The sequence below is a fragment of the Strix aluco genome, chromosome 21, assembly GCF_031877795.1.
Source record: "Strix aluco isolate bStrAlu1 chromosome 21, bStrAlu1.hap1, whole genome shotgun sequence".
Taxonomy (NCBI): Eukaryota; Metazoa; Chordata; class Aves; order Strigiformes; family Strigidae; genus Strix; species Strix aluco.
The window spans coordinates 9802277-9818047 of NC_133951.1; the positions used below are offsets into that span (position 1 = coordinate 9802277).

The 15771-nt window shown below is 38.4% G+C and overlaps 1 protein-coding gene across 1 annotated transcript in view; it reads left to right on the plus strand.

Annotated features, from left to right (window-relative positions):
- Positions 1-15771, plus strand: part of ANKFN1 (ankyrin repeat and fibronectin type III domain containing 1) — a 62956-nt gene that overhangs the window by 17378 nt on the left and 29807 nt on the right. Inside the window, exons 5-6 of the mRNA XM_074847382.1 lie at positions 10797-10894; positions 12403-12493. Coding sequence (XP_074703483.1) covers positions 10797-10894; positions 12403-12493 — 189 coding nt within the window. The remainder of the gene's footprint in view (positions 1-10796; positions 10895-12402; positions 12494-15771) is intronic.

Consider the following 15771-nt stretch of genomic DNA (forward strand, 5'->3'; position numbering starts at 1 on the left):
TCCTTCACTAATTAGCCTTTCTAGGGTTCACATGTTCCACACAAGACACACACATTAAGAAAGCATGGTTTTTTAAAGAACAAAATTATAAGTAATGGTAAGTAGTTTTGTTGCACTTATTTTCAGTGCATTTTAAACCTGATTATTATCCTGATTTGATGGTGAATAAGTACAGATAAACCTCCTCTTATTGCATATTTTTTTTTCATCCATTTCCCATCAGAAGTAGTCAAAATAATACTTGTGATCCCAAATTATAGGATAAGGAAGGAAAATGGACAAAGTGCTGATCATTACCTACTGGAAAGGATCACTATGCAATGGAAAATCTCTGTTTATATCTCATTTACAATTTTTAAACAAACATCTATATTCCCTTTTGGAGAAAAAATGAAACAGCTTGTATAACCAAAGTTAAGCTAATTTATTTAAGAGCCTGGAACTATTTATGTTTGAAGAGAGAGGAAGAAAGGAAAAAAATCTGAGCCATGTTTGATGTAGCAAACAGAGCTGATCTTCCCTCTGTTTGGATGTAGCTGTGGTTGTGGATGCCAAGTTATTTTCCAGATAGTGATACTAAGCTGTCCAGGCCACTTTAGCCCTTGTTACCTTTTCGTTTAGTTTGTTATTTTAGCAGAATATTTCATGGTTTTGGGACTGCCCAGCTGCCTTCTAGGATTTCTGTTGGATGGAGAGAAGATTTTTTTAATTTTCTATGTCAGTGTAGCTCTTAAAAAAAAAAAAAAGTCAGATTAGATCAGGAAAGAAGAAGTTATGTCTTGCTTAAATTTTGACAAAAAGTTGCTCCCTGCCTCCCTTCTTCCAAGTCAATTTGTTGTTCATTTCAGACTTTTTTACATGAGAATAATTTAAATTGTCTTTAAATCAGTGGTTCAGTCCTAGCTAGATATGCAGTAGCCACAGTGTGTTGCTATCTCAAGGCTGCATGGGATGGGTTAGTTACAGGCAAGTACCCTTTGGTGTTATCATTGCAAGACTCAACTAAAGGATGAACAGAGCTGCCTTTTCATTAAAGGTCAGCACCTGAGATCATGGGATGAGGAAACCTGCCAGGTTGGGCCTGTATGAGATATGTTCTGCAGCTCAAAAAAAATCTGTATTTGAGATTTTCAGTTGATATCTCACTGTTTCAATGGGAATTTTTCATTGAAAATTTCAGTGTGAAAAACCTCAAAGTTTTTACAAAACCTGTCTAGAAACTTTGTGTGATTCTACATGTTTTACTCTCAGGAGTAATCCTTTCACAACCAAATAATCATCATCTTGCATAGGCTTCTGCTTGTCCCTGTGAGCACGTACAAACAGCATATACCGTATGTTTTGTAATTATGCATTTGATTTGTCTATCAATAGTTGAATTACCATGTTTGATCAAGTTTGGAGTTGTTCCATAGCAGGCTTCCTGCAGTAATCCTTTCAGTACTGTACAGTGGGTTTGACTCCAGACAGATTTGGCTAGTCTAATAGGTAGAGCTTACACAGAGACCTAAGTACATATATATGTATGACATCTCCAGCTTTTTTTCCCGCTTTGGTGGCAACTAACTGTTCCCATATCAGAGTAGAACACAGCAAGCCTGTGCTTGCCTTGATTTCTAGAAGAACCCTGGTTATGGAAATGGATGCTTGTAGAAGTGAATCTTGGGTATGAAAATGTGATGCCTTAATATTAATACCTATGCATATTTCTAAAGTAGGAGCTATGTCACTGCTTGATCCTGTTCCAGTCTATAGTGGAATTAAGCAGCATTCTGCATTCAACTTGATCTTGAAACCCTTTTCAATTATTCAAAGTTTCTTTGTATATTTTGAAACTCATTCTTTCTTTCCTCAAAACAGTTCTTACTCCATAAAAAGGAAAGAGAATACATTTCTTTGTAAAACATTTGAATTTATCCTGCTGAATAGGTGTGGTCTGATATTTTTTACAGTAGTTCATTTATGGCATTTTATTAGGTCTCCTGGGCACTTTATTTGCACATTACATTTTGGTAGCTAACAGGACTGTGCAATTTGACTTCTATTTTTATGCCTAGCAAGTACAGAAATGTATAAATGTTAAAACAAACCTTTCTATTTCTAGCTCCTGTCAATGTCTGTAGTATGTGTTGGACTTAACATAAAATTTAAGAACCTCTATTTTTTGAGTTTGCTATGTATTTAAAACCACCTTTGAACATGGATCACATATTAAGTGATGATGCAATTAACTAATGTAGTTGATCAGACACACCAGTTACTCAATTCAGTCATTCTTTCCTCCTGCTTTGTGTTTTATAAGGATTCTGAACAGCAGCTCAAGATGAATGGCTATGAGAAAACCCAGACATACAGGCTCTGGTTTTGTCTGCCTTTGTTGTCTAAGAAAAAAGACTCATATCATGATGCTGCTGAATCTTAGACATTGCCTTACCTTTTACCTTTGTTTTGACTTACCAACATTAATAAGTGTTTTTAAAAATTATTTGAGTGTGGCTAAGCATTACAGCTTTCATTTCATAGGTACTGCATAGAAAAGGTGAATTTCTTATAATTAGTGGCAGGACTGGAACTCAAGACCTTCAGATTTCGTCTTGAAGGAGGTTTCTGATTTAGCAGATCTTTTGATTCATGGGTGTGGGAATGCTTCCTCACTGGAGACTTAAAACCAGAATGTCTTCAAAAGGATTGTGGCAAAGTTTCTCTGTTCAACACTTTGTCTGAAGTCTTCTCTGGTCCATCATGGACTTTTTTTGGGCCATTTACAAGCATAAAGGGTCTAAAACATAGCCAGTTTGCCTTTCCAACCAAAACCTGATACTCTTCTAGTAATTAGATCTGACCCACAGAAATGATAAATGAATGTTAATTTGGAATCAGGCCTTTGGATCTGCTTCAAGCTCCTACCTCATGTATTGAGCATAAATTGCAGGGTTTAGTTTTCATGCATGAGTGCCCAATTAGTTCACGCATGAACAGCCAATCAATTTATGCATGAGCACCCAATCAGCTCATGCATGAGCACCCATTTAATTTACTAATGAACACCCAGCTGGTTCACACATGAGCAGCCTATGAACTCATGTCTGAGCACCCAATGAGTTCACACATGAGCACCGGCTTAGCTCACACCCTGGTATTGTGTTGGGCATATATGGCAGATTTCAGTAGCCAGGGGCTACAGGTGTGGGAGGAGGTCAGGAGATGCCAGGTGCTGGTCACAACTGGCCCACCCAGCTCTAAATGTGATGGAAAACCCCATTGCTGAGTGTAACCTCATGGTGGAGACAAGGGAAGTTGGCAGTAGGAAAGGTGGGGGATAGGTGTTTGACTTGAGTTGAGCCTGGAAAAGGTGGTAGAAAGATGTTCACTTAAATTTTTGTTCAGTTGTATATGTTTTCTTTCTTCTCACTCTGAATGAGTGATTAGAAGTTTGTGTTAATTGGCAATAAATTAAATTAAATAAAAATTTCCCAAATCAAGACCGTTTTGCCTGCAATACCTGGCTGCAGTGCTAGGGAAAGGTGAAAGCTCTTTAAGCTACTGTAGGGATTAGTTTATAAAGAAAGAAAAGCCTTAAATATAATTAATTAACATCTATGCAGCTAAATCCCTCTTTAAAAATATATTACAGGAGAACCAAAGGAAAAGCAGTGGAATCCCATTAAACAGAATACTTGATTTAGCGTTTGTGTATTTACTTTCTTTGTTAACAGCGCTGTGCAGCATTCTGGTTTGTCTCGTACATTGCGATAGATTACTTTTTTGTTTGCATTTTCCCAACTGCTCATTATTAATTAGATGTTCATGTATTATGTTTTGGGAAGAAGCTGAGCCTAACCTATGCATGCTTCACACAAATGAGTAGTCCTTACTTTCATAAGCTTCCCCACCAGCTTTGGTTACACAGGTTACATGAGTAAAACGTACACTGGGAGTGGAAATCTGCAGAATTGGAGCCAAGCCTGTTATATACCTTCCTAGGATGTGAAGCCTTTGCGTAAGAACCCCATTTATTCTCCAATCCCTTTTCACAGTTCTAACATGTATTTTCTCCCACTTTTCTTTCCACAACCAGAATGGGATATGTTTGTCACTGCAGGGCTGAGACACAAATCTTGGCTGTTATTATAATCCATTGTAGCTTTTTAACCACTGGCCCACATTGGAAGGCAACATGCACCCACATGGCACATTTTCTTAGTTATTTATAAAATGTTAGTAAGAAATGTCATTTTCATGAACAGAAAGGAAAAAAGTTCCTTCTTGTACTGGAATGGCTGACCTTACTACAAACTGATAAAGAATTGTAAATACTTAGAAAACGCTAATTAAATACTTGAGAAAAAACAGTCAATAACCTTTTTATTTTCTCTTGGTGAGAATTTTATTACAATGCAATAAAAATAGTATCTTATAAATCATTTATATAATATAGATTTGCTATAATATGAAATAGTGAAACCATGATCAAGCAAAGATGTGTCTTTGGCACCCAGCCTGCTGTCATAATGCTTCCCATAAGCATCAAGACATAAAATAAGAGTATTCTGGCCTGGGTCAAAGGAACATCCAGAAACAGGGCCATGAGAAAGGTTATTTAACATCATCAGTTATTATTAGCAGGCATAACAGGTAAAGGAGCCCACAGCTGTTTGGGAAGAAGCTTTACTGCAAATAAAGTATTTGATTATTAAAAAAATTCTCTGAAACAAGTACCATGAAGATTTATAGGCAGGGAAGTTTCAAATGAAGATGTGCTCTCTAGGAAGTGTCTAGGAATGTTCTTCTTGGTACTGTTCTGACTGTTTTCCGATAAGAGGCCTTTAAATCCACCCATAGCTCTTTCACACTAAAACACAGCAGTGCTTTATTTACTTCAGGTGGACACAGTGCTGTTTGTTTGCATCTTTTTCATTCCTCTTCAGCCTTATTGATGTTTCTACTGACCCAGTGCAAAGAGCCTTGAATAAGCTTACAAATAAATGGAATAGTAGATAAGATCCAAAATAATGAACACTAGCATTTAGAGCAGTTAGGAGCTCAGGTTTTAATTTAAGTAGTACCTAGAGATCCTAGTACCAGGCCATGACTACACTTTACAACTTCTGTGTCTGCTCAGCAATATGTCTAAATCCCTTAGGCATTGTAGTAAATCCAAGTTAGAGTCCCTAAACAAGCAAACAAATTAAAAGTTCACCTGTCCCTTTTGTGGCTCGTATCATATTGTCCCTGTCTACAATCTTATTGAGCAGAATGCAACCAATTCCAGACTTTCTAAGTTAGTGTGCATTTATGGATGGATCATACCCTTCAGCAAAAAAAATCCATGGGAACAAACATAACCTCCTCAATGCCAAACATTTGGTTTTTTCCTAATGGAAGCACTATGCTGGGACCTCCGTCAGTACTCCCTACAGCTGGTATGACTTGTCTTTATCATTCTTTGGAAAATTTCTAAATGTGAGGGAAGCATGAACAGAGCCTGAACCCAAATCTGCAAAATTGGGTTCCTTTCTTAATTCAGGAGGAGCTGACCAAATAATGCAAACTATGTTCTCCATCTGAGCTGGTGATGCTGTATCCACCAACAAACTGATTCCTGCTTTTCACTAGTTTTCAATTCTCTTTACTTTTTTTATACTTCTAAATATTTGTTTAGGTACTTTCATCCTGATTTTATTCACACAAACAGCAGTGTTCAATATCCTTAAATCAAGCTGCTAAGATATTATGAGTGTAAATTATTAAAATTATTTCGTAAAGATCAGCAGGCAGAAGATGGTGTGACGTGGTTTCTGGTGTTAGTGCTCTCTTTCAGTTCTACATTTCAAAGGAAGCTATTGAACAATGCAATTATTGGTTTGGAGGCCCTTGGAAACACAAGCTAAGCTCTCAGTGTCCTTCAGCCTAGGGGCCTGGACATGGGAAGGAAGGGAAGGAGAGAGAATCCTTGCTGCTTAAGTCTGGGTTAAAAGTCATAGTGGCATAATGCTTTGCCCAAGGTCACAGCAAGTCAGTAGCAAATACAAGAATAAAACCCAGAATCCCAGCTCAGTACACTGTTTTGTAGACCCCATCAACTTAACAAGGTAGCTCATGTCCCTCGGTCTAATTAATCTACTCAGCAATTCAGTGAGTAATTTAAGTGCAAGCAAAAACAAATGCCAAGAGAAGTGACAAATTCTACTGTGGCTCAGGCTATTTACCTAACTCAGGAGAAGGTGCTTTCCCGAATGAATCTACAATAGGGTCAGGAGGTGTTTTGTGCCTTCACTTTGTCTCTTGTCTGTCTGCTGTCAATCCCTCTGATAAACTGTTTAAGGCATGCTCAGTATAACAGAAAGATAGCGAGTGGAAAAGAAACAGGTGAAAATAAACTTCTCCCTTTATTTTAAAGTGCATGAATTGGGTATTAAAAAAAAAAACCAAACCTTGGCCACAAGTAAGTTACATAACTTAAGCCAGTCTAAAATTATGTGCCAGCAATTTACATGAGTTTTATGTAACTGTTTATACTGCTGTTTATTTAAAAATTACTACTTATCTTGGCGACCGCAGCAACACATCGTGCATTTGCTAGCTCTGGAATACAGGGCACCTTCATTAAAACACATAGTCACCAATATATTAAACACACAAAAAACCCCTGCTCTGACATAACGTGAAGTGTCAGATGGAAAGCCGCAACAGCAAAGACATTCAGCGTTCACGACAAAGCAGCCCTTTGGCGTGTTCAGAACAGGACTGGAACATGCTCCATCCTTAATTCACCCAACAGCTTTCAGGTCCTTTACAGCACAGTTGGTACAGTCTACAAGACCAGCTCTTGTTCCTGGGCTCTTATAAAGGACCCTCTTCATCTTCAGGTTTTATACTTGAGCATTTTTATATTCAGCTTTTAAGGTGCTGAGGTTAGCTAGCCTTTTGTTCTTTCTTAAAGTCCCAAGTACTTTAGAGTTCCACAAATGGTTGATATTTTTTGTTTGCTACCAGAGCAGTCTGTCCCAGCACCCTCTCTCAGTAAGTAGGCAAAGATTTAGCAAAATCTTCATGAGGGGTTGCTTGTGCACAAAGTTGCATAATTTTTAGATCCAGGTTAATCACAAGGATAAGACCATGGATGTGTAGCTTTGTACTGGTACCAGAAAGAGCTATATATATCCCACATAGCCAGAAAATGGGAGCAACACTGGCCTAATAAATGTAATATAGGTCATAGGAGTTTGTCCCTTGTTGTTTGGGGGCCTTCTGAGTGAACTAGATGCTCTACCTCTCCTTGTCTTCATTTTCCCATCCATAAAATAGGAACACTGGTATTCACATCCTTCTAGAGGTTTAAAACCCAATGAATGAGTATAATAGAATATTTAGATGACTATTATGGTCATCTAAGGAAAAGCTGGCAATGTGTAACAGGAGATATAAACTTAAGTGATAAATGACTTAAGTTCATTTGCATTTCTTTAAAACTATATCATGTCATCCTCTTCTCACTTGAATCAGTAAAATCATGGGGGAAAAAAGTTTAAGATCAAAAGTCAGCAACAAATTCCAAAATTTGTTATGTGTTTCTTTATGACGGACATCATGAGTCAGAGAATGACATTCTGTCAAAAATAGCAATGCTTCAGTGTATCCTGTTGATATGTTTTCAGTACTGCTTTGAAACAAGGGGAAAAAGAAGGCATTATTCCAACACAGCTGTTCAAAAAATATTTATTTTTCAGTTAATGGAAATTTTTATTGAAATGGGGGGGGCAGGGTTTTTTCCAAATGTGAGGTTTTTAAATGCATATATATGAAAATTGAATTTTGAGTAACTTTGTATACACCATGTTGCTAGGTAAATGTCCTTTAAAAGAGTGGTTCTCAATCATAATGATTACCATAACCTGATCCACAAGCTAATATCATATTCCTATGTTTTCAACTTTTCAGTGACCACAGGGTAAGCTAAAAAAAAAAAGTGTAAAATGCTGGCATTACTTGGCTGTATAATGAGAAGCACAGCTGAGCCTCGGCCTAGCTGCAAGTGCAGACTGGGCTGGTTGAGGGGATCAGAGGGGTACACAGTCCTCCTCAGTACCTTGTGAAAAGACTAGTGGACTCGGTCACTCTCTCTAGTGAGTAGTTGTCCTTCAAGGGACTGGGAGATCACAGTGTCACCCAGCAAGTGGATGAGGCCTGCACATGGGGTTTCACTAACATGTGTTGGGGCAACAGTTTGCCGTAGAACATCAGAGCAAAGCTGTGGTTTATTATTTCAAAACCCACCTCCTTGGCTGTTCCTGAGATGGCTTTAAAAACTTTTCTCCCCTTGGTAACTCAGCTTCTTTCTCTGAACTCAGTGGTCCTTGATTATTCCTGAGAACAAACTGCCATGAAGTTGCTAGTCATAATACTAGTATCATGATGTTCCTGCTGTACACATGCTTGCAAATGTGTAGGATTGCAATCCTGTTTAGATTAAGACAGTTAATTCCTCTTCAGGCAGTGTGTTAAGATCTCTAAATATTAGGAGCACTTTTCTAAATGCCAGAATACAAGTGGAAGGGTTAAGAAGGAGACCCACATCAAGAATAGGGCTGCAATGTTTATTTGTGTAAGCTACCCAAATTTAAATATGCCTCTTGAACTACCAGTTTATGTTTGGGCAGTCTCCAGTCCATAGAACAGCTCAGTTTAGGAATTTGGGAAGCTCAAAAACAGCTTAAAGCCGCTTATTTCACCCTTGGTTTTTGTTTTGTGCTGCCTGAAGTGCAACCTTACCACTGCCCCTCATGCTGAGAAGCACAGTCAGACATGCCTGGGAATTTCAATGAAGACAGGATTTGTTGGCAGAATCTGTCTTGAGTGACACTATCTTGCTTAACATGAATCTCTGAAAAGAAAAACGGTATCTGAAGTAACTGCAAGCTGTTGATAACCTGTTCAGCAGTTCAAACAGGGTTTCTACAATTTATCCTTCTGGAAAACAGATGCATCTAAGTTTGCAGCGTGTATACAACATCCTCAATGATTTAATACAGTGGAGTTATAAACCCTGAAAATCATGGTTTACAATGGAAACTCTGACAGGCCATCAAGTTCAATGGTACTTGTAAGTATTCCTATAATTAAGTTGTCAACAAAAACCTACAACACAGTACCATAACAGTCTCTACATTTTCATACTAATGTACAGAGATAGCTTCCTCTAAAGGTGGCAGTAATTAGGTATTTAAAACCTATGAAAAACTAGAAAAATATACACTGAAAAAGTTCAAAGACAATAACAAAAGTGATATCCTTTTCATTGCAGCAAATACAAAAATGTTGCAGAACATGCTGTGCATTCACACACTGCAATCACAGAAAAGGAGCAATTAGGAGAGAAAGGAAAAATGAATTGTGCTATTGATACTTGGCTATTTTAGAAAAATGTGTTGGCAGTTAAATGTTGTATGTGCTGAGCAAAAAATTCTGTAAAGCCTTTTTCTTTTAATGTGAACATACCAGTATGACACAGCCAGAAGATGAAAATTCCACATGCTGAAATTAAAATACCTATATTCTCTGATCTATTCTAAATTACTGACTCCAGTACTAATAAATATGCAAATATTTTGTGAATTTTAAAGGGGAAGCTTTGGGTTGAATTCTGTACCTTGGTATAAATCCACAAAATTGATGGGATTCTCCCATGTCTACAGTAGAATAATTTAAGAGATTATTTTCACTATGCTTTTGATAGGTTTTCCTGGAAGTTTGAAGGTACCAGTTACTAAATCCCAGAGGTATGACTCCGGGATTAATCTCTAATCATGGTCTCTGTCATTAATAAAATATAATTTAAGAAAAAGAGCTTGTTTTCCTACCTGCAGCCATCAGTTCCCCACTTGTATATATTCTTTTTTTAAAATCATCTAGTAGTTTTTCATGGTCTGTTTGATACTACTTTACATGTATATTAATTTTTGCAAGCACTAAGAAAGAGTACTGACAGCAGGACTACTAATTTCATAACCCCTTAAGGAGGAATATGAGTCGTCCATACAAGCTGATGGGAGCGCTTCAGTGAAGGTTCCCATTGTAATTTAGGCTGCAGGGTGGGTTGGGAGGGATGTGTCAGCCCAGCGCCACTTAATTCACTTCAAAAGTGGATACAACTCAGTAGGTCCTTGTGGAGCTCTGTAGTTTCAGTGACCACAGCAGCATCTGGCTTGGGCAAGAGAGCCAGAACCCACTGAAACCAATGAAGAGACTCTAGTGGGTGTCAGATCTAGTGCGAGGAGGGTATTTCTATACAAATTAGCCAAGGCTAGATGATGAGAGTTTTGTGGACCTGTGGAGCCAAAAGGACTCTCTCTCTGCCCATGCTTACCTATGCAGATCCAATTGCAAAACAATAATTTTTGTAGGTTTGGATGTATGAACTGCCAAATGGCATTAGCAGGTCCAAATCCTCTACCTACTCTTTTCCACTACTTCACTTTCTTTAAAAGGAAATTGTTTAAATGAAGGTAAATGTTGACTGAATGTAATTTGGATTGCAGTGTATTTTTAAGCATTCTTTCCTGAAAAGCTTTTGAGCAATATTTTGCTTTTCTCTCTGATACACAGACATATAATTCAATTATTGTGTGAAGTTTTGCTAAACATTATTGTTAAACATAACTTTTAGTATCCACATGGAAAGGGAAACTGCTAGGAAACTGCTAGGAGAAAAGTTAACCTCTGAGTGATTCAAGTACTTTGATTTCTTTGCTTGGACTGGTATCTGATTTTATTTTCTCCTGCTATTTGTTTCCTAGTGGAATGGAGCTCTTCAGAAGACTTTTCTCCTTTGGTTGGTGAAATAATTATGGATAATCTTCAGTCTTCGAGGTGCACGATCACAGGTCTCAGAACGGTAAGTGCCAAATGACTCATTTAGATCTTGATGCCCCCTGCTGCCCCAGTGATACAAAGACACTGAGAATTTGCATCCATGCCTGTTGATAATAAGTGTAGAGTGCCTTTCTTCTAGCAACAAGTTCCAGTCATTAAGCGTCATATGTCTGGTATCCATAATCTGAAAGTCACAAAGGAATAGACAGACAGCATGAACTGTTTTATAAGTTGTCATGCTTAGGGGAGATCAGAAATGACTGGAGTGAAAGCTGTTGTTTTCTGGATCAGAGGATAATCTTAGTGCTGATCAAAGGCTCGTGAAAGATGTAGTCCTGACTCTGATGACCAATAGCTAAAATAACAGTTCTTCCTCTTCTACTTCTTCCAGGAACACACACATTGATGGCAATCATTTTCATTTTTGTTATTTATTTTTGTATAAATATTTTACACTGATAAGAACTGGGTCAGCAATGGGGAAAATTGGTCAATATCCATAAGGATTCTTAAGCAGAATAATTTTGACCATGTGTCTGAAAGTCTTTTTCCTATAGGTTGTTCAGGACTATTTGTGCAAACAAATTTTGATTCACAAAATACTTGCTGAAAATAAAGCTTGCCCAAAATACAACTATTTCCCCTGGAATCATCATGAGAGGGGCCCAATCCATCATCCACTGAGCTGGAGCCTTTCCACTGAATTCACTGCACACTGAATCAGGCCTACAAAGTTATAGCAGGCAGAAGTATGCATGTGACCCTTGGACAGTGCCCCAAAAGATGGGCTCTCAAAATGAATTAACTTTAAAGAGTAAGCAATGGGCTCAATATAAAACCCTCTACATAGAATAGAAAAAATATTGGGTTTTTCTAGCCTGTTATTTGAAGAAATCTTTGATTTGAAGCACACTGTCTTCCAGGGAGCTGAGCCACAGTATGTATTTACTCTGTTTCTCATTTTCTAACAGAAAAACAGAATAACTGTTCTTAAGTTAAAATCAAGCAAGCTTGCACAGTCATTTCCATAGGCACATATTAAGAACAGTTCTTACTGTGTGTTTGTCTATACTCTCCAAAGTATATAACATATAAAGTTAGACTTTCCAAAGTGCTCTCTATCAGCCTAGATTTATTCATCAAAATCTGTGATAAAGGTCTGACTGATTTCAGTCGCAGACAAACTAAGCTTCTTTCATCACTGTACTGGCAGGGAGACTGTTAAATATGACAGGAAAAAGGGGAGTCCCTATTCCCGAAGTCTGATTGTAAGAGTTCACAGGGTTTGGCTTTGGTAGAAGAGATTGTGGTTTGTCAGATGGAATTGGTGTGTTCTGTAAAACCTCAGCAGACCACCTGTCCCAAAATCTTGGTACTATGTGTCAATTTGTTATGGTGCATCAGTTGATGCCAATGGAATCTATTTCATTTTTTCAAAGAAATCATCTTTGGGAGTGACTGCTTTCCAGTTATTACAGCCAGGATTTTGAGTCAAGTGATAGTTTTGACTCCAGTTGTTTCCATTTGCAGGGCCAGAGGTATTATGTTCATGTTTCAGCATACAACATGAGAGGATGGGGACCTCCACGCAAATCTACTCCTGAATATGCCTCTCCTTCAAGTAGGTTGAGTTTGTCTACCCTCCTAATTTGATTAGTGATGTTGCTTTGTAAGAATTTCTCCTTCTTCAGAGAACAGAAAAAGAGAAATATTCTGGAGTTCATGATTTAATTGCCATGTCATCTAGGAGTGAAATAAATAAATAAAACTCCTTCCACCCCTCAAAAATAAACAAAACAATCATATATGTATAATTATTTGTCTTATCTTTTATCCTTCTCCAGTCTGTTGACAGAACGTTGTCATCTAGTCACTAACACTTAAGAAAAATTTGAAATATTTTGGCCTTCATTTCTCTTAATAGAGTTCTGCTGTATGAACCTCATTTATCGGTACATGAATGGATCAAAACCTGAATCTGAACTGATAGAATCAAAACACTTACATGTATCATATGTAGTTTTGTATTCTGCCTTGTAGCAGATGTAGATTCCTTTTAGTGGACCATTCTTATAGCACCCTGTATGTAAAATACTCTAGTGTGGACATGCATGTTGATAGGATCCAGCCTGTAAGCACTAAAATGTTCCTGACATGTCCAAAACCCTTCCTTCCTTTTCAAACCTATGACAGGTTTTCCCAGACTCCATTAGAACTATGATTTTTCATCTGTAATTTTTAATCTATTATAATCACATTGTATTGTTAGTTGCTTTGCCAGACTTAATGTTCACTGCCAAACCGGCTCAGCATATCACAGCTTCTTTTATATTGATTAATGCAGTAAAGAGGGACTTTTCATTTTATTGCATTAGCACTTGTTTTTATTAGGCTAATGTAACAATTTAATAACCTTGCATCCTAGTGTGAGAAAATAAAGCAAGCTGTACCTACTCTCAGTAGCCATAATGGAGAGGGTTGAATAAAGGAGACTCTTGCAGTACCATTGTCCCATTTTGCTTCAATTTTGCTCTTGTTTACCCCAGAGTAAAACCAGAACTAAGGTAAAGAAATATTCTGTTTGAGAACAAAAATGTGCTACAATCATGGGACAAAATTCTACTCTTGGCTATGTGGATACCTCACTACTACCGAGTTGTTTTGAATAACTTATTATCATGCAGCTACCTTGACTATAGCCAGGTAGAACTACACAGGATTTGGCCCCAAAAACCAAAAATTTACATCAGCTGATAGACTCTTTTACAGTAGCTGCTAGTTATTCAGCTAAATATCCCCAAAGAATGGGGCACTCCTGGCAAGATAGGTGGCATTTAAGACTGTAGCTTTGTATGATATGAACTTTTGCTTTGACCATATTGCATCGTCTTCCCTGTGTATTTCTTGTCCACTATTATTAACCTTCTAAAAACTGACAATATGTGCCAGTTCCAAAGCTTTGGGATGTAAGGGAAGTTTTCCTGCAGATTTCACTGGATCAACACAAAAACTATGCAGAGAATTAAGTTCATTTCCCATGTTTAGTGTCTCAGGGATTCTGGGCTTTAAAGTAGCAGAAAGTCCTCGACTTGCTGGCATTAGGGCCGTGTTGTCATGTGCAGCTGCTCAGAGCCCAATGAGGTCCCTGCTTCCCCCAGGGAGAGCAGTGCCATCCACGGGAGCACTACTGAAGTGCCTGGGACAATCACTGCGGGGTGTCTCTCTGAAAGGCAGCCAAGGTAACAAAAGGAGTCTTTTGGATTTCCCTGTAGGACAGCAGGAGCATCACTTGATATATATGGGATTTTTTGTGAGTTTATGACAAAGAGAACTGTTTCTTCATGGCTACATATGTGTTTTCTTTGTTGATGAACACAGAAGCATTAGGCAGACTCAGCTCACTGTATATAGATACCTGGCAAGATTGTGGTATTTTCATTAAGTGACACATGCTTAAGCTTTTCAGCAAGTGAGACCACCAGAGCCTAAATGTAAATTATTTCATTAAGTAATACTAACATCAGAATTTTAGCTTGAGAAACAAGATGTTGTCTATCACTGCAATTACTGGGGGCAGAACTTCTTTATCCATGTGACTGCCTTCACCACTGATTTTGAAAACTAGCAGATTTGTGCTTGGCAAGAAGGCAGCAACCTGAAATTACACCAGTGTTGCATAACAAAATATGGCCCTAAGCTAAAAATTAAATGTGAATACATTAATACTCTACAAAGTTGTCTGTAACGGCAGCCAGAAGAACATGCAAGGGAAATGAAAGCTTCAGGGCTTAATCCTGATCCATTCCAATCCCAGAGCATTAAAGGTTAGTGACATCCTTGGAGATGCATCCATGTAGCATGGCAGTGAATGCTTGCCACTGTCCTCCTGCTTCCCCCACGTACACAGTAGCAGCCTGGAAAGTGGCCTGTGTTGTGAAGCTGGTCTGTGAAATCATAGTAGGCAGTAACATTTCTAGGCTTATTCATTAGCGTGTGAGTGATGGACGATGAGGGAAGCTGGTCTAATTTCCATGTCATTTTTAAGGTAGTCAGCAGTCTGGAGGCTCAAAAAGTTTGGAAACCACTGGAATAGAGAAATCATGAGGTTGTTCGAAACTCTACCAGTTTGATGACACCAAAGCACTTTGAAATTGGTGAGTTCCAGTTGGTTCCTCTTGGCTGCTCACAGGAGACCTAAGAACTGGCCTCCCCACACAGAGCTATAAATGCAGCTGGCCCTTGATCTCTGCAGTAGCGTAGGACATGCAGGATAGCCACTCTGCAGCTGTTACAACTGCCCACAGGCTATCAGGATAGCAAATGTCTTCTCTTTCCACCCTTTCATGGGGCTTACTCTAGCTGCTATACTAAATGGCAGCAAATACATATTTATATCCCTGGCATAGTGAGACCATTGGAAGGAATGCTTGACTCCAAATTTGCACTAGAAACTAGATCTGTATATTTAGTGAGCGAGCAAACCGTTTGTTGGTGGCTGTGAACACATACATGGCCTCTATGCCAGCAAGATGGAAGCATGTCTGCCTTGCAGACAGATCTCTTATTACTTTGATTCACCATTACTTTGAGTCAGGAAACTGGTGCGATACTTTTTTCTCATTATAATGAAAGTATGAAAACAGTCAAGTCTGGAATTAAAAAGCTCCGCTCTGATACACACGGTTTCATCTTCCTATTTGTGATGAGATTGCCTGGTTTTTAAAATCAAGACTGAGATTGTAACTAGCAGCAAATGAGTGAAAACAAAGTCTTTCGTAGGTTGAAGGTATGTGAGACAGAAACCGCAGCTTCTTGCCTCACGAGTGCAGTGCTGAGCAGACCGTAGACTCTAGGGCAGGAATTGCCAGTGTTTGTTCAGGCCTCTGCTGGGAGCAGATT